Source organism: Lynx canadensis, chromosome C1 (assembly GCF_007474595.2).
Source record: "Lynx canadensis isolate LIC74 chromosome C1, mLynCan4.pri.v2, whole genome shotgun sequence".
Lineage (NCBI taxonomy): Eukaryota > Metazoa > Chordata > Mammalia > Carnivora > Felidae > Lynx > Lynx canadensis.
The window spans coordinates 209,840,237-209,861,381 of NC_044310.1; the positions used below are offsets into that span (position 1 = coordinate 209,840,237).

The 21,145-nt window shown below is 42.6% G+C and overlaps 1 protein-coding gene, 1 long non-coding RNA gene and 1 pseudogene across 3 annotated transcripts; 1 reads left to right on the forward strand and 2 right to left on the reverse strand.

Annotated features, from left to right (window-relative positions):
- Positions 1-282: 282 nt before the first annotated feature.
- LOC115520172 lies at positions 283-5,382 on the forward strand. 2 transcript variants are annotated; one of them, XR_003970716.2, is made up of 2 exons: positions 283-3,007; positions 5,129-5,382. It is a non-coding gene; the product is annotated as an uncharacterized LOC115520172 (long non-coding RNA). The 2 variants fall into 2 exon arrangements; XR_003970717.2 differs by lacking the exon at positions 5,129-5,382 and adding an exon at positions 3,429-3,526.
- On the reverse strand, positions 4,960-17,213 carry TM4SF20 (transmembrane 4 L six family member 20). Its single transcript, XM_030324293.1, has 4 exons — positions 17,015-17,213; positions 10,789-10,854; positions 7,438-7,589; positions 4,960-5,262 (listed from the first exon to the last, which is right to left on the reverse strand). Exons 1-4 carry the CDS (start codon positions 17,195-17,197, stop codon positions 4,974-4,976), a joined length of 690 nt encoding a protein of 229 aa, XP_030180153.1. The 5' UTR covers positions 17,198-17,213; the 3' UTR covers positions 4,960-4,973.
- A 543-nt stretch (positions 17,214-17,756) lies between these two features.
- Positions 17,757-18,407, reverse strand: LOC115520170 (annotated as a pseudogene).
- Positions 18,408-21,145: the final 2,738 nt, after the last annotated feature.

Sequence of the window (21,145 nt, forward strand, 5' to 3'; positions counted from 1 at the left end):
GATTCTCTGTCTGTCTGTCTCTGTCTCTCTCTTTCTCTCTCTCTCTCTCTCTCTCACTCAAAAACAAATAAACATTTATTTAAAAAAAATTTTTTTTAACGTTTTTTGTTTATTTTTGGGACAGAGAGAGAGCATGAACAGGGGAGGGGCAGAGAGAGAGGGAGACACAGAATCGGAAGCAGGCTCCAGGCTCTGAGCCGTCAGCCCAGAGCCCGACGCGGGGCTTGAACTCCCGGACCACGAGATCGTGACCTGAGCTGAAGTCGGACGCTTAACCGACTGAGCCACCCAGGCGCCCCAACAAATAAACATTTAAAACAAAAAACAAAAAGATACTTGGAGGAAGCATTCTTCTCTTCCTAGAATTTATCATGAGTTTGATGACAAATTTTTTTTTAACCTATGAAAATCTTCTGACTTTTATAATAGCCTAATGATGTGATTATATTAATTCTAGCTCTGTGTGTGTGTGTGTCACAGGTAATTTCTGAGTGATCCAGTTGAAACCACAAAAATGATTAAAACGATGGATAAAATTAGTACTTCTTTTGCTGGACAGGCATGAAAAGGATTCTGCTTGGGCCAAAAATGAAATACAAGGAGGCATTCCAGGAGATCAACACAAAAGCTGGGTTTTTTTCCCCTGTTGATTTTTACCAAATCCTGGAGACCTAGAACTTTCTCCTTTAGTGGCTGTGCAGGGGGCAGGAGATAACAGTTCCATGTCTTGGGCACAGGATCCCTGCATGAAGCTGGGACCTCAAAAGACAACCCTCCCCGCCCCCCCCCCAGGGAAAGGGAAGATGGGAAATCAACTTACCATCCAGCTTTCGCCTTGTCACAGATCTAAAAACTATAGAAGCACTTGAATCACTCCAAAGCCAAGCTCCATTATGCCAGCCTCCCTCACCTGGAGGTTGCTCACCACTGTAAGAAGGTGGATTTGGAGTTGAGAGGAACAAATTCATTCCTGGTCAGGAGGGTCAAGAAACACTTCTTAGATATTTGAGCTGAGCCTCGAAATGCATGCATATACACGTAGTGATTTCAACAAGCAGAGAATGAGGAAAGGATTCCTGGTGCAGGGAGGGTGGCAGGAGTGTAGTCAGGGCCAGGCGTATAGAGATCAGCCCCACGCTCTAGTACAGTGAGCAGGTTCCACTGCCTTCAGAGCACTGTTCAGAGGTGGGTGGTAGGTTGTTGTTGGGGTTTTTTTTCCTACTTCTGGGAATCCTTGTCGATGCAGTAGCAGGTTATTTACACTTTGAGGGGTAATTTTATGAAAATGTGTTTGCCAGAGAGCTCTCCTTCCTTTCTTGAATGAATGTCTGTTTTCTAGCGTCTCAATTACAGTGATACTGAAATTGCACTGTCTTTCCTGGGCCTCAAACTCAAATAAGGTTTAATTCACCATAACTGCTATTTACTTACAACGTGTTACTGTGTCACGAAGTAGACACTCGCGTGTGCACGCCCTGACCCCTGCGGTAAGCGGGTACAGCAGGAAGGCCGCAGGCTCTGACCGTCTGTAAGGAGTTGACCGTCCCATGGAGAAGGAGGGGGTAAGCCTCTTTAAACAATTAGAGGATTATAAAATGATCTTCTGGAGGGGTGCCTGGGTGGCTCAGTTGGTTAAGCATCTGACTCTTGATTTCCTCTCAGGTCATGATCTCACGGTTTGGGAGTTCGAGGCCCACACCTGGCCCTGCAGTGGCAGCACAGAACCTGCTTGGGATTCTGTCTCCCACTCTCTGCCCCTCCCCTATTTGCTCTCTCTCTCTCTCTCTCTCTCTCTCTCAAAATATATTAAAAATAAGTAAAAAATAAAATTTTATTGAAGAGGAACTTGGGATATACGCTGAAGGATAAGGGAGAGGAGAGTGTTTTGCTGTGGATACAGCCAAAAAAAAGTTTAAAGACTCCAAAACAAGATTGAACACGGGATGAAGTGAAAAAGAATGGGTGAGCTTTGTGAGTGACTACGTGTGTGTGTTACATACATGCATGTGTAAGTGTAGATACCAGAACAGAGATGGCATGGTCCCCAAAAGATGCTTAACCTCAGATGGTCTTTGCTGTAGGCATGTAATCCAAGGGAGTCGTTCCCACAAGACTCAAATAGCCACGAGTACTGCCAACCGTCCTTTCTTTTGCTCTCAAACGAGAGGCTTAAGTCTCTGTCTTCGTGACCCTGTGGAGAACTGGGGTCATCCCACCCATCTCCGGGGTGATGAGAAGATTCCGCGCACCACCGCTGACCCTTGTACTGTCCGGTCCGGTGAGCGGTCACGTTCGTTTTACTTGTGTCCTAATTTTATGGCAATTAGCAGGTTGACGCTCATTCAGTCAGCATTGACTCTCCCCAAAAGCTGAGTACGAAAGGTAAGATCCACTCGTTCACTCAACAAAATATTTACAACGGCCCCACCTTGTATCAGGCACTGTACTTGCTACTGAGGATACCAGGAGTGAATAAAAGAGACGTATCTCGGTACCCATGGAGCATATGGTGTTGGGGGGCGGGGAGGGGTGGGGAGTGAAACGTAAGAAGCCACAAATAAAAGTGCTGTTGCCATCGTGATGAGTAGTATCGGTGATGGAATGCTAAAAGGGAGAGTCAAGGGAAATCTTCGTTAGGTGGTGAGGGAAGGCCCCTGAGAACAAGTTGATGGTTGTGCGGAAATCTTTTTTTTTTTTTCAAGTACAGTGATATTTTTTATTTTTTTTATTTTTATTTTATTTATTTGTTTGTTTGTTTGTTTTTGGTTGTGCTGCAATCTTAAGAATGAAGAGGGTGCAGCCGGAGAATATATGAGTGGGAGCCGGGGGCTGGGCAGAGGACCGGCCCTGATAAGGCTCCGAAGCGAGAAAGAGCTAAGGAGAGCTAAGCGAGAGCTAAGAAAGAGCTAAGCGAGAAGGAGCTAAGTGGTTGAGAACGACACAGTTCCTGTTCTCTTACATTTTCCGGCGGGAACAGACACACAACATTTACATTCCGTTGTGACAGGTATGATGACCGTGGTTTGATGAGTGCTACCTTGGTTGGAATCCTGCGCCCTGGGAAGGCTTTCTGGAGTAGGAGATACTAAAGCCAGACCTTAGGGATAAATAAGCGTATGTGGGGGCGTGGGGAGAGGGTCTTTATGCAGCAGACAGAACCAGAAAGAAATGCCTGTGTGTTCTTGATTTTACCAGTTGGGGATGGGGACGGCTATAATATAGGTATTGAAAATTATTTCTAGAACCTGAAGCCCAGTAAACATACATAATTGAAATCAAATGCAGGAATGATCACATTCAGAAAATGGGATTTTTAGTTTTATCTGTCTTACAACATTTTAATACGGTACATGCATAGTTTTGTTATCGTGTCTCTTAAAGACTGGCATATATAGAAAGAAGCTTTCGAAAGACTGTTTTTTTTCTAGGCATTTATTTTCAAGCGTGAAAGAATACAAACGGGAAGAGAGAAGAATGTAATGGATTGCGATACACCTGTCACCTAAATATAACAATTAACATTTTTCCATTGCTTCATTTTTTGGCTGAAGTATTTTAAAAACATGACATTTCCCCCCAAACATGTATATATACACTTTTTAAAAAATAAGAACATTCACGGGGGTACCTGGGTGGCTCAGTCAGTTACGCGTCCAACTTTGGCTCAGGTCGTGATCTTGCAGTTTATGGGTTCAAGCCCTATATTGGATTCTGTGCTGACAGCTCAGAGCCCGAAGCCTGCTTCAGATTCTGTGTCTCCCTCTCTCTCTCTCTGCCCCTCCCCTGCTCGTGCTCTCTCTCTCTCTCTCTCAAAAATGAATAAACATTTTAAAAAATAATAAAAATAAGAACACTCATGTAAATCTACATTTCTTCAAAAACAAGAACATTTTTCTGTATAACCGTTAAACCATTGTCACGCCTAAAAATATTAGCAATAATTGTTTAAGAACATCACTGAAACCAATTCTTATTTATTTCTTTATCCATCCATCTACGTATCTATTAATGTTTATTTTGAGAGCATGAGTTGGGGGGGGAGGGGTCAAGAGAGAGAGAATCCCAAGCAGCCTGTCTGCACAGAACCTGGCATGGGGCTCACTCTCAAGAACCGTGTGATCATGACCTGAGCTGAAATCAAGAGTAGGAGGCTTAACCGACTGCACCACCCAGGTGCCCCCTATTTATTTTTTTAAGTAATCTCTACGCCCAACGTGGGTCTCGAACTCACAACTCCCAGATCAAGAGTTGCACACTCACCGGCTGAGCCCTCCAGGCGTCGCCCCCCAAACCAATCCTTGTATACGTCTCCCCAGTTATCCCTGATAGAGTCCGCAAGGTGCATTTCATTGAATCAGGCCTCTTAATCTAGAGTAGCACCCTCTGCCCATCATGCCTTTTATTCTCCCGTATATTTTCTTGTTGAAAATGGGGCTATTGTCTGTTCGATGCCCCACCTTTGGGGTTTGTCTTAGTGTGTCCTCTTCCCCATATTGTGAGCTAGAAATTAGGTCTAAAAACATTCAGGTTATCTGTTTATTCTTTTTTTTTTTTTCAAGTATAAAGAAATATAGTAAAACAAATTCTATATTTTCACTTCCAGGACAACTGTTCCTTCCTGTCCTCCCTCCCTCCCCACCCCCTTTTCCTTCCCCCTCGCTCCCTTCTCCCTCCACACACAAGAATATAGTCCTTAAAAATTCAAATAGTACAGAAGTACCAAAAGCTACAAAACAAACTGAAAGCTTCTCTCCGCCTTTCCTCCAAGTCAACCACTGATGATTGCTCTTGCTTGATACATGAAAGGCTGATTTTTTTTTCTTTTTTAACCACCTCAAAGGTGACTTTTGGCCTAAAAAGATTCCTGTAGCTTCCTAGACAGCATTCCACTATTGAACTTCTGAAAGAGTGTCTTTTAAACGCAATCCTCAGATGATTCAAACTGCTAATATTCCCACCTGATTGCCACAAAACTACACAATCCTACTTCTCCGCTTAGTGACTCCACACAGACAGCCAAGAAGACCGATGGCCATCTGACTGAGCCCACACATGAGCTCGAGAATCCCCACAAGCAGCAGGCCCAAGAACACTGAAAAATGGATCGTCCTGTGTTTGTTTTCTTTAGAACTGAAGTTCAAGCTATAGCGTCCACCATCACTGGCCCTGGTACCACTGAGGGTGGGATCAGTGACCTCAGCAGGAGCCATGCAGGACTCTCTGAAGAACCACTGTAGATTGAAGGATTCTGGATGGATGTTGCTGAAACGCAAGAAACGAGAGAAGATATTCAGGAATATCACCATGAAGAAAGAATGCAGCATTGTGCTTTTTCTTACACTCACAGAAAAGGACGAGTATAATAAAACACAAGTACCTCGAGGGGCGCCTGGGTGGCTCGGTCGGTTAACCGTCAACTTTGGCTGAGGTCGTGATCTCACGGTTTGTGAGTTCGAGCCCCGCGTCGGGCTCTGTGCTGACAGCTCAGAGCCTGGAGCCTGCTTCGGATTCTGTGTCTCCCTCTCTCTCTGCCCCTCCCATGCTCATGCTCTGTCTCTCTCTCTCAATAATAAATAAACATTAAAACACACACACACACACACAACTACTTTGAAATACTGTGCCCAAAAGCTATAGCTAAGTTCGAGGTTTCTGGTCATGTGTCCGTGTACTCTGATAGCTACAAAACTTTCGTTGATTATATAGCCCATCATTCTATAGCACCTGCTCTTAGGTTGAACCATATGAAATTTGCTGTGTCAGAAATGGTTGAATATTCATCTCCTGTGGTTCAACCTAATTATACAGGCGTTCTACTTGCTAAAGACATGCAAATCAAGGAGGCACCTCTTTCGTGGATCTCAGTCCTTTGTGCAAAACTGAAATGATGTATCTGCTCTTAAACGAGATGTGCAACTTCTACTGACAAAAGGCATGTTCAGTATGTCTGATTACGATCCATCCGTGCCCACTGTAACCAGGTCTGGAAAATGAGAGCTTCTAGCCCTAACACGAACCGTCCTAAGATGATGTTTCCTCAGTTTACTATGGAGTAAGGCTAAGTGTTCTTGGAAAGTTTGCATTTCTGGATCCCAAAGCTGACATTTATCCAGGGAAGATGACAGTATTTCCAGCGCATAGAATAGGCGTGTGCTTTCTGCGGTTTGCCAGCAAGTGTAGGATCGCTCTTGTAACTGTTTACTCTCTGTAACTGTCTGTGTCCCCAACTAGAGTGACTCTTATCTGCAGAGCTTAGCCTGGTGCATGCTGACTTGTCCTCTCCGAAGGACTAAATGTGCACAGCACCTGTGCTTACAATCTCTGATTTTAAACTTCGAATCTGTTAGAAAACGGAATTTTTTTGAATTTTGATTCACGGCAACTGCAGTCTGCAAATTTTGAGAGATTTTTGTTTTTTATTTAAAAAAATTTTCAATGTTTATTTTGGAGAGAGAGACAGAGGGCAAGCAGGGGAGGGGCAAAGAGAGAGGGAGACACAAAATCTGAAGCAGGCTCCAGGCTCTGAGCTGTCAGCACGGAGCCTGATGTGGGGCTTGGAACTCATGAACTGTGAGATCATGACCTGAGCCGAAGTTGGAGGCTCAACCGACTAAGCCACCCAGGTGCCCCCAAGAGATCTTTATTTTTTAATGTAGCAAGATAAGAGGAAATGAGGGGGAAATTTTCTTTCACATAATTCCAAAAGTGAATTCTGATTATTTTCCAAACTGAGGAACATACAGGTAACTGATGGATTAGGTTGTTCTGTTCTTCCAGTTTTACAAATTCAGTGCTTAGATTCAGGCACAGAACCATCTTACAAGACTGAAATGAGCCATTTACAGGTAACTTCAGTGGTGTGGCTGTAGGCGTTAAAGTGGATTCATTCCCGTGCCTACGGTATATTTATAGTAAGTGCATGAATCTTTTGACTGCTTTGTTTCTTTTAGGGCTCATAAGGAAGGTTCTAGATTTTATGTATTGTGTTTTTAGTCAACTTTTTAAATTATAAAGGTAACATACGCTTAGGACTTAGACATTTAGTTAGTTCAGAAGTGTAGAAAGTCAGTGCTCCCTTCACTTCCCCAGGGCATCTTCCGTTACCATTCTCCAAAGATCAAAGCTAAATTTCTGGCGTATTTTTCTCGGAATTCTGGATACACATACACCTACGCAGCCACGGATTTTTAAAGGACCAGGATGAGCCACCTGAGGCAACTACTCCTTTTTGACAAGATCACCCCCAAAGCATTCTGAACGTAGTGGTTCCTCCGTTTCCGTGAGATTGTGCCAATCGGGGAAAACGTGCTAAATCCCTAAGAGTGTGTGTCCCAGCCACGCCATCAAAGAACAGCGTGGGCCCCATGTCAACACCACACTCTTCTCGTGTAACTAGCTGCAGCATGTAAGACAATCCGTGAAAATCAGGTGACTCACCTTAAGTTGTTGAATGAAAATTCACAGCTGGAAGTGCTGTTCACTTGAGAGTTACAAATGAGAGGGCCTTCCGAGAGAGCCCGGAGAGATACTAACATGCAGTACACAGCACCAATGACTGTGATCACATTCAGAAGTGATGACAGAAGCATCTGAAAAACAAAGGAGGCGCCGACCGGCATATGTTCTTGCACGTTTGCTCCCGGTCTGTTTCAAGTCTCAGCATCACGCGCACGCTTCGGTTCAACTGCTACTGTTCCCTGGCCACCCCGCAGCCCCAGGTCTTAAGATCTCGGTTTGCTTAGGTCGGAATTATAAAAGAACAAAGAGGGTGACGTCCCTGCCATTTGATTAGACTCACGAAAAGGTTGTGGGGCTTGCCACTGTCTCTGGGAACTCTGCGCTTTTGTATACCGGAGCCTTTTCCGTTTCAAGGGACCACTGAAATCTGGTACCTTCTCCCCGTTCTGTGTACTTTCTACTTCACAGAGCCTTGACTACATCTTAAGCACACACATTTTGGTGTCTGGTCTCCTGACTCCCAAATCTTTCATCCAGATTTGGTCCTGATGCTGTGAGTGGCCCTGCATTGTGCAGGAATCAGTCAACAGTGCAGTGTTCGAACAGGGTTTAGATACTAGTAGCATTCCTCTCCACCCCCCCCCCCCCCGCCCACCAACACCAACCCGGCTCCAAATTGTTGACAACCAAAAGTGTCCTGGACATTGCTGAAGGTCACCTTGGTGGGGGCAGAACTGCCCCCCCCCCTTGGAGAACCATACTGTGCTCGAGACAGAGATTATAAGCCTTTAAGCATCTTTCATTTCATGAACGAGAGCCAGAGAAAGGAGAAAAAAAGTGTGAAATTTGCCCATAGGAAATGTTATGGCCCAAGTGAAAGTTTGTATAGGTCTACCTTTTCCAAAAAGAAGCTCCATATTGTTTCAGTGAAGTTGTTAGTCAATGATAATCACGACTTAAAGTCTACAGAAATGAAGGGAAGGAGTACATGTCCTTTTCCTTTGATGTGATAATATTGCCACTCCCAGAGGGTTTAGGAGACCTAATGCATAAGCAGAATAAGTGGTTACCTACATAGTGTATGTTGTGGGATGTTGGGCTTTACATATATCATTTAGCCCTTTCCATAACCCCCCAAGAGATAGATACTATTATTCCCACTTCATGGATGAGAAAACTATAATTCAGGGAGGTTGGTGAACTTGTCAGGATCTCACGGAAATGCTAGTGCTCGGGTTTTAATCATGACACCAAAATCCTTCCAGCCGAAAGCGAAGAATGATGGATTTGGAGTCAATTCCAATCCGGATTCTTCTGTACTACTGTGGCCTGTGCAAGATGCTTCACTTGCTCACCAAGAAGTGCGCTGTTGATGTTTTAGGTCATTTATTATTTCTGACTTCTCATCGCTACAAAGGGGCCTGGCTTTAGAAAAGTGACTCTGAGGATCTGAATTTGCCCGAGTCGGGGTTCATTTAAATGACTCAGCAAAACCAAAGCATTTGGAAACAAAATCAAGAAGCGACAAAGGGAAGGAGCAAGGAACAGTTGAATTGGGGGAGATAGTAGGAACAGTTAATACAGAAGCCAAGCCTTGGTGACCCCATCTCCCACCCCAAGATCCAGCCTTTCTCACTTTTATGATGCTTTGGTCTTTTCTAGACTTGGAAGATGCCTGGTCTGACTTAAACGCGGGCTTCCCATAGCTGCCACCAAGTGAGAAAAGTGCTTAGGAACACTATTGCATCTAGTCAATATAAGCTGGAAATTTTAATTAAGTAGCCAGCCTCACTATTAGTGATAGAACATGAGCAGTATTATTCAACACGCCCCTCCTCCACCACCGCCTTGGCACTCCAGAGTTCCTGCAGCTCGTTGGCATGTAATAATCTGTAATGTTGCTGAAGCATGATTTCTAGTGATTTTCAAGCACGGTGCGGGGGAGCAAAGCCTGGTGTGTTAAGCCCAACACCTGCGTGAAAGGCGTCTTGGTTATTCTGAACTCACTGCCCTCCAAGGACAAAGAGAAATGATCGTTGAAAAGATGACTGATTTGCCATTAAAGGATATGTGGGGGAACAAAAGATTCCTAATGGAAATATGATTGGAGAGAAAAATCTAGATAAGTGTTCTGACGTTTTGGCGTTCAGGGATTTAGAAATATCTCAAGTGTCTTTCTTAAGAATGTAAGTACAATAGAGAGGTAATACAAAGTCAAACTGCAAACTATGATTTAAAAAGTACCAGAGGGGGGAAACTGAAAACTAATATATACTGAATACCTATAGTGTATCAGGAACAAAGATAGACTATAAACAATTAGAAAGTAATTATAAGCCTAGATAAATATCAAATGTCAAAAGGTAAATTTTAAAAATATAAATTTTCTGTTATGGATATAAATATGTAATACAGATGTAGATATGTATGCTTTAAAAAACTGGTTCTCACCCCTGGGATCACAATTAGAATCACCTAGGGTATTTTTGAAAAATACTGAATCTCTGGGAGCCAGCTCAGCCAGGAATATTTACTGTGACTGCTTGTTTATTAATTGACCCCCTTCCTTAGAGATTATTGAAAGCCCTCGGTGTTACATAATAGCAATGGTCACGGCATAAATAGCGTAAAGATTGTGAATTTTGGAGTCTGATGGATTTGGATGCAAATTCACCTACTGGCTACGCTGGCAAATTATTTGCTTTCTCTGAGGATCAATTTCTCGGTCAATGAAAGAGAGATCATCATACTTCCCAGTTAGTGCCTTTGAGAGCATTAAATAAGATTGTCGAGTTGGAAGTGTTCTGAGCGTAGTAACAGAAGGTTAATAAGTATTAACTTCCTTTACTTTTAACTTACCTACAATTTTGTATATAATAGGTACACACTACATGTTTGAGAAAATAACCCGTTATCTTCTTTATCCTGGATAAGGACAATTCTCCCGATCGTAGCAAGCCAGTCTTTAACAGAACTGAGGATACACTTTCCCAAAGTATTTTATACGCGCCACAAAAAAATAACAAATATTTGAGAATTATGAAATCGATTGGGGCTCTGGGTATGACTTACAAATCCCCTTTCTTTGAAAACCTTTAGTGACAACTGAAGATTGAGGAAAGGTCTGAAGACCGGACCTCAAAGGTAAATTTTTGTGGGGAGAGAAAAAAAGAAACAGAAAAAGAAAAACTTCACACTTTCCATATTATCATGTAATCGTTGCAAATGGCACGTCGCTAAGCCTGTGGTCCTGCCACTGACGGTTTGGGAAGCTTGGCTGCTGCATCAGCAACTGCTCATGCGCTTTGGCCCCGACGGGACTGTACTCACTCCAATTCTGTTGTTGCAACACGCTCTCTTTCTTGCTGCCAAGGACATTGTTGTTGCCGGAATGACCTGGAAATCACATCAGCAGGCAGGATGAGCATTATGTCTTCTCATCAGATGAAAAAGCAGTAATCCCCACTCCCGCCAAGTTTTGGGAAATCAAGTCTCGAGAGAAACAACGGGGAAATTTGGCAACATCTCCTGATATTGGGGTCCCCGTTTCAACCACAAAGATGAGGGAGTTCAGGATAACGGCTTCAAACCCTCCCATCTACATTCTGGCTCTATTCTCATCTTTAGAGAGACTCGGATTTTAAATGGAATAGAATGAGTTATTTATCTATTATTTTGGAAAGAACGCTCCTGGAAGAATTGTTTGCACCATCCAAAATTCCCTTTTCTTCTCTTTTTTTTTTCTTCTTCTTGTTTTAAGTTACTATAATCTACAACCACTTATCCAATTTCCCAAAAATCGCATGAGTTAATCTGGGAAGCGCCCAGAAAGGAAATTGTGGGGCTGGCAGTTGGGAACTAAGAATTCTGTCACCACCCTCTCCCATTTCCTAAGTTTCCTCATACCCCCCGAGGTCACCACTGTCTAGCTAGTTACCAAGCTTATGATCCGAGCATTCTTTTTGGTTCCACATTCTCCTTTCTGCTCGTGTGTCCATGATGGGTAATGATCTCACTTTACACTGATGTTCAGGAATCCTGTCTATAATGCATTCTGTGTCGAGGGAGATACACAATGCTGAGGAAAGCTGTAAGAAATGATGCCGCATTTTCGGGATGAGGCTTAAATTTTTAGGACTACCTAGTCAGCAGCTCTGACTAGAAATTCTTCCCGGAAACAGTGTCGTATCATTGAAGAGCGACATGTGAATTACTTCCTTCTACTTAAGAAATGTTAGCCATGAGGTTTTTCTGCCTTCTCAGCATAGCTGCCCTGAAAGTAGTTCTCTCTTTTTTCCTTCCACTCTTGCTTTCTAATGTTTTATTGAGTTCTAACAAGGGGCCAGGTACCGTTGTAGGTGCTGAACATGTTTTAGTTCATGCCAGCCTCATAACAATCCTCTGAGGTAGGAACTATTATTACTCCCATTCTACCCGTGAAAAAACTGAGACACAGAAAGTTCGAGTGACTTGCCTAAGAGAGTGGACGAGTTGGGAGCCAAAGCTGGACATTTGGGTTCCAGAGCCCAGACTCTTTATTTATTCTCTTATTCTGAGAGAGGCAGAGAGAGGGAGGGTTGGGCAGAGAGAGAGAGAGAGAGAGAGAATCTCAAGCAGGCTTTGTGCTATCAATGCTGAAATCAAGAGTCGGACACTTAACCAACTGAGCCACCCAGATGCCCCCAGAGCCCAGACTCCACCACGATTCCACCCTGGCCAATCCTGACAGTTCTCCTCTCTTCCTACAGAGAATCTGTCCATTCACCTCCTTCCCCCGCCCCCGTCCCACTCCATCCTTCCTCCCGCACACCCCCTTGGCTCCTCCCACCCTCCTCTTCTAACTGTTCCTTCCCTGATGCTTCTTTTTAAGCCCCCATCCACCTTTGTCCTTTTAGAACAGGCTTAAGATTTACTTACAACTTACAAGGCAGCCTTCCGGACGAACTTCACCCCACCCTGACCAGGCGCTGACTCCACGTCACTTGTGGGGAATGCTGTATTGTTATCTAGCTTTGCTTGCCTATTGCCTTGAACACCAACAGCCTTGTAATTCAGGAGGCACGTAGGTATGACAGGCAAGCCACTCAGGGGCGTAGCTGAGAACCCCCAAAGGGAAAAGAAACTTCAGCCCCCAAATAGGTGTCAGCATTGATAGACTAAGCTTCTTTTGTTGTATTCATAAGCTATACTGTCTTCTGAACTTCAGGACAAATCATTTAGGACACAACCGGCACTGTGCCCCCCTATCTTTTTTTTTATAAATAAAGTTTTATCAGAATACAGCCATGCCCATTCACTGACATATTTTGTGCGGCTGCTTTCACACATCAATGGTACAGTTGAGTAATTGTGAGAGACTGTCTGGCTCACAAAGCTTAAAATACTGTCTGGCTCCTTATAGAACAAAATTCCCAGCCCCTGATTTAGAAATGTAATGAATATGTTAAAGTTGGAACAACATTAAGTTACAACTTAAATGGATAAATCATTCCATTTTCCCTATCGATGTAAATTAAACTAACTTTCTTGAGGATTAATTTATTTCAGAGCTGCTGAACATCTTTCGTAATTCTTTTCCCTTGCAAACGTGTTTTATAACATAACAATGATTGACAGTATGTGGAATTCTCACCCAGTTGACTTCATGACACCTTTTTTTTTTTTTTTTTTTTTTTTGAGAGGGAGAGCACAAGAGAGCATGAGACAGGGAGGGACAGAGAGAGAGAGGGAGAGGGAGAGAGAAAATCCCAAGCAGGCTCTTCACTGTCAGCAGAGCCCGATGCAAAACTCCATCTCACAACCCTGGGATCATGACCTGAGCCAAAATCGAGCCAGGGGCTCAACCGACTGAGCCACCCAGCCCCCCCCCCAGCTTCATGACATCTTAACACATCTTTGTTACATGATTATGGGTAACTTAATAACTCACTGTATTTCAACCATTTTGCCCAGTTAGAGTTTTGGGAGTTGGAGGGACTCTTTATGAAATGGACAGTAAAATGTGATTTGATTTGATTTTTGTTTAAGTAATGTCTACATCCCATGTCAGGCTTGAACCCACAACCCTGAGATCAAGAGTTGCACGCTCCACCAGCTGAGCCAGCCAGGTGCCCATGGACAGTAAAATGTGAAAGTATATGTGCACATAGGTGACTGAATTATAAATCTTCCAGATAATCTCCTGTGATCATTAGTAATTATGAGAATACTCTTTCTCTTCAACTCCTAAGCATGAGTTTGTGTGAAATTAAAAATCTGTATAGATTTTTTTTATTTTTTATTTTTTTTTTAATTTTTTTTTCAACGTTTATTTATTTTTGGGACAGAGAGAGACAGAGCATGAATGGGGGAGGGGCAGAGAGAGAGGGAGACACAGAATCCGAAACAGGCTCCAGGCTCTGAGCCATCAGCCCAGAGCCTGACGCGGGGCTCGAACTCACGGACCGCGAGATCGTGACCTGGCTGAAGTCGGACGCTTAACCGACTGCGCCACCCAGGCGCCCCTGTATAGATTTTTTTTAAATGTTTTAAAATGTTTATTTTTGAGAGAGACAGAGCATGAGGAGGGGAGGGGCAAAGAGAAAGGAAGACACAGAAACTGAAGCAGCTCCAGGCTCCGAGCTGTCAGCACAGAGCCTGATGCGGGGCTTAAACTCACGAACCGCAAGATCATGACCTGAGTTGAAGTCAGACACTTAACCGACTGAGCTACCCAGGCACCACAATAGATTTTGTTTTTAGAAAGAAGTAGTATTGTTCATTTTTTTCTTACAGAAACACATACTTTTATCCAGTTTTAGAAGTAAGGTAGTATATGATTTGGTAAATGAAGTACAAGAGAGCTTTTAGATCATTGAAACTCTGATAAAATGCAAACTTTGGGCATTTTTCTATGTACTTGAATATGAGAATAACACACAAAGCCATAGTTCAGCATAAATACAAAAATTATATTTTGAAAACTCTTGTTATATGTAATATTTTCTAATGTGTTTAGCATTCAACAACTTGTTCTCTGTTAAGACTTGTTCTGTGTTAATTAATGATATTTAATATATTACCATTATGTAATAAGTACACTCAATGAGTAAGCATGATTAAGATGAGACTTCCAACTAACTCATATAAAATAAAATGACCTTTCTATTTTTAGAGGATGGACTTCAAGTCTTTTTTTTTTAGTACCTGAAAAAAATAACACGTATTGATTTTTCCACTTAGGAGATAATGGTTGAAAATAATTATGCAACATCTTTACTCTTGATTATGGTTTCAAAAGATGAAAAAGTTCGCCTGTCTTTTGAGTAAATCATAAAACCATAAAATGAGTGTATTTATGAAATAATCAATAATGAATTCCACAGTTTTTATTATTAGCTACTTCCTGCAAAATCCCATTTTTGAAAAAAATTTAAAATACCTTAGCAATTTTAGAAAGATTTCAAGAACTAGGACAAAAGTGCTATCACAGGCAGTGAATTCTTCCTTATTAACGTTTCTTTGTATTTACAAGTGTAGTAAGAGATCCACATTTTGAACGATTCCCTTTGAAAAAGATATTCTTCCAGGTCCTATATATAGCCAAGGATCAGGAAAATGTACCTGCATTCTGAGCCTTTCTATCATCCACCAGTTTGCTTGTGAGCCTAGCCTAGAGTTTGAAGCTCAGTCTGTGAGAGACATGTTGAAATTTTCAAGGAGCTGTTTGCTGCTTTGATGACCTTCTACAATGCTGCGCAACAGAGATAACCTTGTGTGATTCTGGTAGCTCATTAATGTTTATTGAGGATGATAAAGCAAGTGCAATCGTAGAACCAGGAAGTCCAGATCCTCTGGAACTGTTTCACAGATTTTGTCACCTCTGTATGCTTCAGTTTCCTGGCCACTTAAATGTGTGAATTACGTTCTGGATTTCATCTTTCCCCTTTGTCGGTTGGAGACAGTCATTGAGAATGATGGTGCTAATACTGGTGGAAAACAAACCTTTGGAATCAGATACATCTGGAATTGAGTTTCACCCCTACTATGTGACCTTGTTAACATTCCTAACCTTCTGTGTGCTGATCTGTTAAAATACAAGTAATAATATCTATTTGGCCAGATCATCAGAGAGATGAAATGAACTAGTGTAAAGCGTGACCCCCAGTAGCTGGCACTTAACGGTACTCTCTGTGCGTCTTTCACTCTGTCTTCATCCCCTTTCTTCTTCCTCTCCCTCCCCCCCCCCACCAAAATAAGCATACATAGAACATAGCTGTGCACTATCACCACCTGAGGCTCCATTAATGCTAGCAAGAAATTCTTTTCAATGGGGATGGGGTTTATAGTAGAACCAATTTATACTTAAAGTTACATGAGTTATCCTAATGGATTAGGAACTTTTAGGGTTTTCATGGAAATTGCCATCATTGATTAAACTTGGCCTGCTGTGGGCGCCTGAGTGGTTGGTTAAGTGTCTGACTTCAGCTCAGGTCATGATGTCATGGTTTGTGAGTTCGAGCCCCACATCGGGCTCTGCAGTGACAGCAAGGAATCTGCTTGGGATTCCCTGTCTCTCTCTGTCTCTCTGTCTCTCTGTCTCTCTTTCTCTCTCTCTCTCTGCCCTTGGCACATGTTCTCTCACACACTCTCTCTCAAAGTAAATAAATAAGCTTAAAACAAACAAACAAACAACACTTGACCAGCTAGCTGCTCCTGGCTGCTGATCTAAGCAGATGCAAGGAAGCTCATGCCATTCAAGTGGAGAGAAACTTCTAGAAGGGCAGAAAGCAGACACAAGGATTGGCAGTTGCATCGCGGATGAGCGCTATTGATCACTTTCAGCCTGGAAGAGAGGTCTCATGGTGGTTGGAAGAAATAGCCCTTTGAGTAACTTTTTCTACCTAGAACAAGGTGAACAGATTGCTCACGATGTTAAAGGAAAAGAAACCATCAACTTTGGGCGGAATGCTTCCTAAAATGGCTTTCTGGTGCCAGAGTAGTCTTAAATCCAGCGTGCCAGCCAAAGGAGGATTTTTTTTATCTAAAGCTTAATATCTAATGACCCACGAGTGTTTTCATATAAGTCTGGGATAAGACCAGAAGCAGTAACGTGATCATTATCATTCACACACACACACACACACACACACACACACACACACATCCAAACAAAAGCTCATTTCTCTGGCTTTAACCAGAGTCCCTTTATGGGTAGCATTTCCCACCCCATATTCCTGTGAATACTTAGAGACTAGCATTGGCAAAGGAAAGCTGAGGGAATGGATTCAAAACATCTTGAACACAATAAAGAATAGCATCACTTGTGAATAAATATGATCGGTACGAACCCAACCAACTTTTATCAAATTATTATTTTTTTTTGCCTGAGCCCCCTGGCCTGTACTCCAGTTTACTTAAATTGTCGGTCTTCACTTAATGCCAGTATAAATTAATATCATTCCACTCCTCCTGACAGCATCCCCAGCCAAGACGTAGCCCACCATCAGGCTAAAAGTCTTTAGAAGTTGGGTAAAATAGGCCTTTCTCGAAATCAGGCCAAGTAAACGTTACTCACCATCAGCCCTGCTCCTATAATTCCTGGGAACCACCACTCAAAGCAAGAGATGGGGTTTTGAAGAAACTGGCCTTCATCAACTAAGTTGACAATTAGAGGGATTGCGTTGAGGGTTATTCCCAGTAGAAGTAGAACCAGCAAGGTGAATCCATTACAGGATGTCCATCCTTCACAGCAGGTCATGGTCAGTCCCTGGTTCAACGAGAAACCCTGTCAAAGTGGCTGTTTGGGTGGCGCTGCCTTGCCTTTTATCCTGAGCCTTCTAGTTAAAGTTTAGAACTTATGAAAAATAATTGCGGGAAGTAGTTCAGAGTCCAGTAGGGCAGGACATTATTATGAGAACTGTTAAGGAAGTAAATTGGGGTTTATTTGCACTTCATTATGTATTTGTTAAAAACAAGCTTTTATAGTTTATAATAAAATGTTTCCCTGATAGACACAAAAATTTCCTGATAATGATTAAAAACAGCTACTCCCACCCACCCCACACACAAACTTGTGTCCACCCCAGTATCCAATCTACACTGGCTTAATCTTTTTTAAAAGTTTATTTATTTAAAGAGCGAGAGCAAGTATCAGTAGGGGAGGGGAAGAGAGAAAGGGAGAGAGAGAAGCCCAAGCAGGCTCCTCGCTGTTAGCACAGATCTCGACATTGGGCTCAATATCACAACCTTGACTGAAATCATGACCTGAGCCTAAATCAAGAGTCAGACGATTAACTGACTGAGCCACCCAGACGCCCCTACACTGGCTTAATCTTGAAGTGTCATCTAGTAAGACTGAAGACAAAACACTTCAGGTCCTGGGCAAGACAGTAAAGCACCAGGACGCCTTCTGGATCCTTGGATTGAATGACATCAATGAGAGCCAATCTTTGATGTGGTCAAAGAAACGTGTTCATCTGCAATGACAATTTCAAGCTCCTGCCAGCGCACCCTGTCAGCAGGAGGCCACAAAGCGTCGTCCTCTCAGGCTTTTTCATTGTCATTAATTATTCTCCTCAGTTGCCGTATCACACATTTATGTACATAAGCCTCTTTTTCTGATCATAACATCATTTGTATAATTGCTGTTGTTGGCACACCTCAATTTCCTGTCAGGTAGGAACCACAACTGCAGGAAGTCTTGGTCGAACTTGCCCTTGTGACCCACATAATAACACAGATAAAGGTCACTCTTCATGACTGCATAGGACAAGGAAAGTGGGGGGGGGGGGGATCTGTAGTATGTGTTAGATACATTTATGCAAGAAAATAAAGAGATGAAAACTAAAAAAAAAAAAAAGATGGGTTTAAGATCTGCTTCTCTAATATATTTGACTAGTATGCCTTATAAAAAATAAAAACAAGAATATCCATTTTACATGATTTTTTTCTGTGGTATTGATATTATTACCACCTATGGAAGTTCCTTATTTGGAAAACGTTCAATAATAAAATGAACATATATGGGATGCCTGGGTGGCTCAGTCGGTTAAGTGTCCGATTTCAGCTCAGGTCATGATTTCACAGTTTGTGAGTTCCAGCCCCGTGTCAGGCTCTGTGCTGACAGCTCAGAGCCTGGAACCTGCCTTGGATTCTCCCTCTCTCCCTCTCTCTCTGCTCCTCCCCTGCTCATGCTCTCTCTCTCTCTCTCTCTCTCTCTCTCTCTCTCTCTCTCTGTGTCTCTCAAATAAACATTAAAAAAATAATAATATGGATGGAACTGGAGTGTGTTATGCTAAGAGAAATTAGAGAAAGACAAATATCATATGACTTCACTCATGTGGAATTTAAGATACGAAACAGATGAACATAAGGGAAGGGAAGCAAAACTAATATAAAAACAGGGAGGGGGACAAAACACCAGAGACTCTTAAATATAGAGAACAAACTGAGGGTTGCTGGTGGATGGGGGGATGGGCTAAATGGTCAAGGAGCATTAAGGAGGACACTCGTTGGGATGAGCACTGGGCGTTATATGTAGGGGACCAATCACTGGATTCTACCCTGAAATCACTATTGCGCTATATGCTATCTAACTTGGATGCAAATTTAAATTTTTTTTAAATATTAAAAAATAATAATAAATAAAATGAAATACAAAAGTTCTCGTGCTAATTGGCCATCCGTGGGTCAACAAGAGGGCTCTGCTTGTGGTAATGACTGAGAGATTCAGGCTGACAGAGGCACAGCCATCTCTACCCCGGCTCTCACAACTATAGAGGCAGAGTAAAAAGATGCGAGGAGCCACATACGAGGTCTTAAGGTTTTTGTCCAGAAGAGATCCACATCACCTCTTGCCACATTTGCTTGGCCAAAGGGTCACTCAGTTATGCTTGAGTTCAAGTGGGGGATGAGATACAAACCAACGTGTGTCCGGAAGAGATTCAAACATTAGGCGGCTCTAATGCCTCCCATGCCTTCCTTCTGCCCCCGAGTGGTCCCCATTCCGGCCCGGAGCAGGCATGCAGCAGATGCTGTTGGGAATGACGAATGGCTGAGTGAGTGCAGAAGTGGAGTCGGTGTCATCCACAAGCTCAGGCGTCATGGTCTCAGAGAGTGGCACCCCAACCTGCAGAAGCAGGAGGGCACGGGGCATGTGTTACACTGGGCGTGTCTGGTAAGGGACACTGAAGCGTTAGTTCCACGTTGGGGTCCAAACAGAAAATGACTCTTCGTACCAAATGGATTAAGCATCCCCACCCATCACCATAGCACACAAACCTCTGAAAATGACGGAAGGATCACCAGTACAGAGCACTACCCTTCAGTGGCGCTGTGAGAAGGGGGATAGTCCCGTTGAATGGTTTGTATACTTCTGCATGGTTGAGGTTATCTAGAGTAATTTCATATTTATTTTATAAAAGTTCACTGCTAGAAACTACCATGCCGCTGAGTTATATAGATTATATGGCTACAGAATTATAATAATATATAAGTAAATTATGTATTTATTACTGAGATAACTGCATGGGAAGAGGTAGTTACTTATTTTAGCAGGTGGACTTGGCAATTTCACATGCTTTCCCATCCCCATAAGGAGTTGAATTACAGAACTCTTTAGGTATTGGGGTGTTCAAAGGGACCTGAACTTGTTGGACTCTACCTAACTTCTAGACTCTTTGCCAGAGGACCAAAACTAAGTAGCATGATTTGGTAGTGGCCATAACAAAGCCTACTTCCACCTGGCTTTAGGTAGTCTCTCCACTTGTACCTAAGAGTAGGTACCTGAAAAATTGTGTAAAAATGTAGAAATATAATCTGTATTATCAAGGGAAAGATATTTAGGGATAAAGCAGGAAAGGGAATCCACTTACAAATGAAGAGAAGGAATATAGCAGACAACTTTTTTAAATTTTATTTTTAATTTTTTATTTATTTATTTTTTTAATGTTTATTCATTTTTGAGAGACAGAGAGAGACAGAGTATGAGCAGGGAAGGGGCAGAGAGAGAGGGAGACACAGAATCTGAAGCAGGCTCCAGGCTCTGAGCTGTCAGCACAGAGCCCGACGCGGGGCTCGAACTCACGAACTGTGAGATCATGACCTGAGCTGAAGTTGGACGCTCAACCGACTGAGCCACCCAGGCGCCCCTATTTTTTATTTTTTAAAATTTACACCCAAATTAGTTAGCATATAGTGAAACAATGATTTCAGGAGTAGATTCCTTAATGCCCCTTACCCATTTATCCCATCCCCCCTCCCACAACCCCTCCAGCAACCCTCAGTTTGTTCTCCATATTTATGAGTCTCTTCTGTTTTGCCCCCTCCCTGTTTTTATATTATTTTTGTTTCCCTTCCCTTATGTTCATCTGTTTGGTCTCTTAAAGTCCTCATAGGAGTGAAGTCATGTGATTTTTGTCTTTCTCTAACTGACTAATTTCCTCCAGTTCCATCCACGTAGCATAATACCCTCCAGTTCCATCCACGTAGTTGCAAATGGCAAGATTTCATTCTTTTTGATTGCCAAGTAATACTCCATTGTATATATATACCACATCTTCTTTATCCATTCATCCATCGATGGACATTTGAGCTCTTTCCATACTTTGGCTGTTGTTGATAGTGCTGCTGTAAACATGGGGGTGCATGTGTCCCTTCAAAACAGCACACCTGTATCCCTCAGATAAATGCCTAGTAGTGCAATTGC

Bases quoted from the DNA above. Each gene is read 5' to 3' on its own strand.
- TM4SF20 (XM_030324293.1), bottom strand. From the start codon at position 17,197: ATGACCTGCTGTGAAGGATGGACATCCTGTAATGGATTCACCTTGCTG. The intron at 10,855-17,014 runs GTGAGTAACGTT...TGTGATTTCCAG, and splicing joins TTATAGGAGCAGGGCTGATG to GTCATTCCGGCAACAACAAT. The intron at 7,590-10,788 runs GTGAGTACAGTC...TTTGTTTTTCAG, and splicing joins GTTGCAACAACAGAATTGGA to ATGCTTCTGTCATCACTTCT.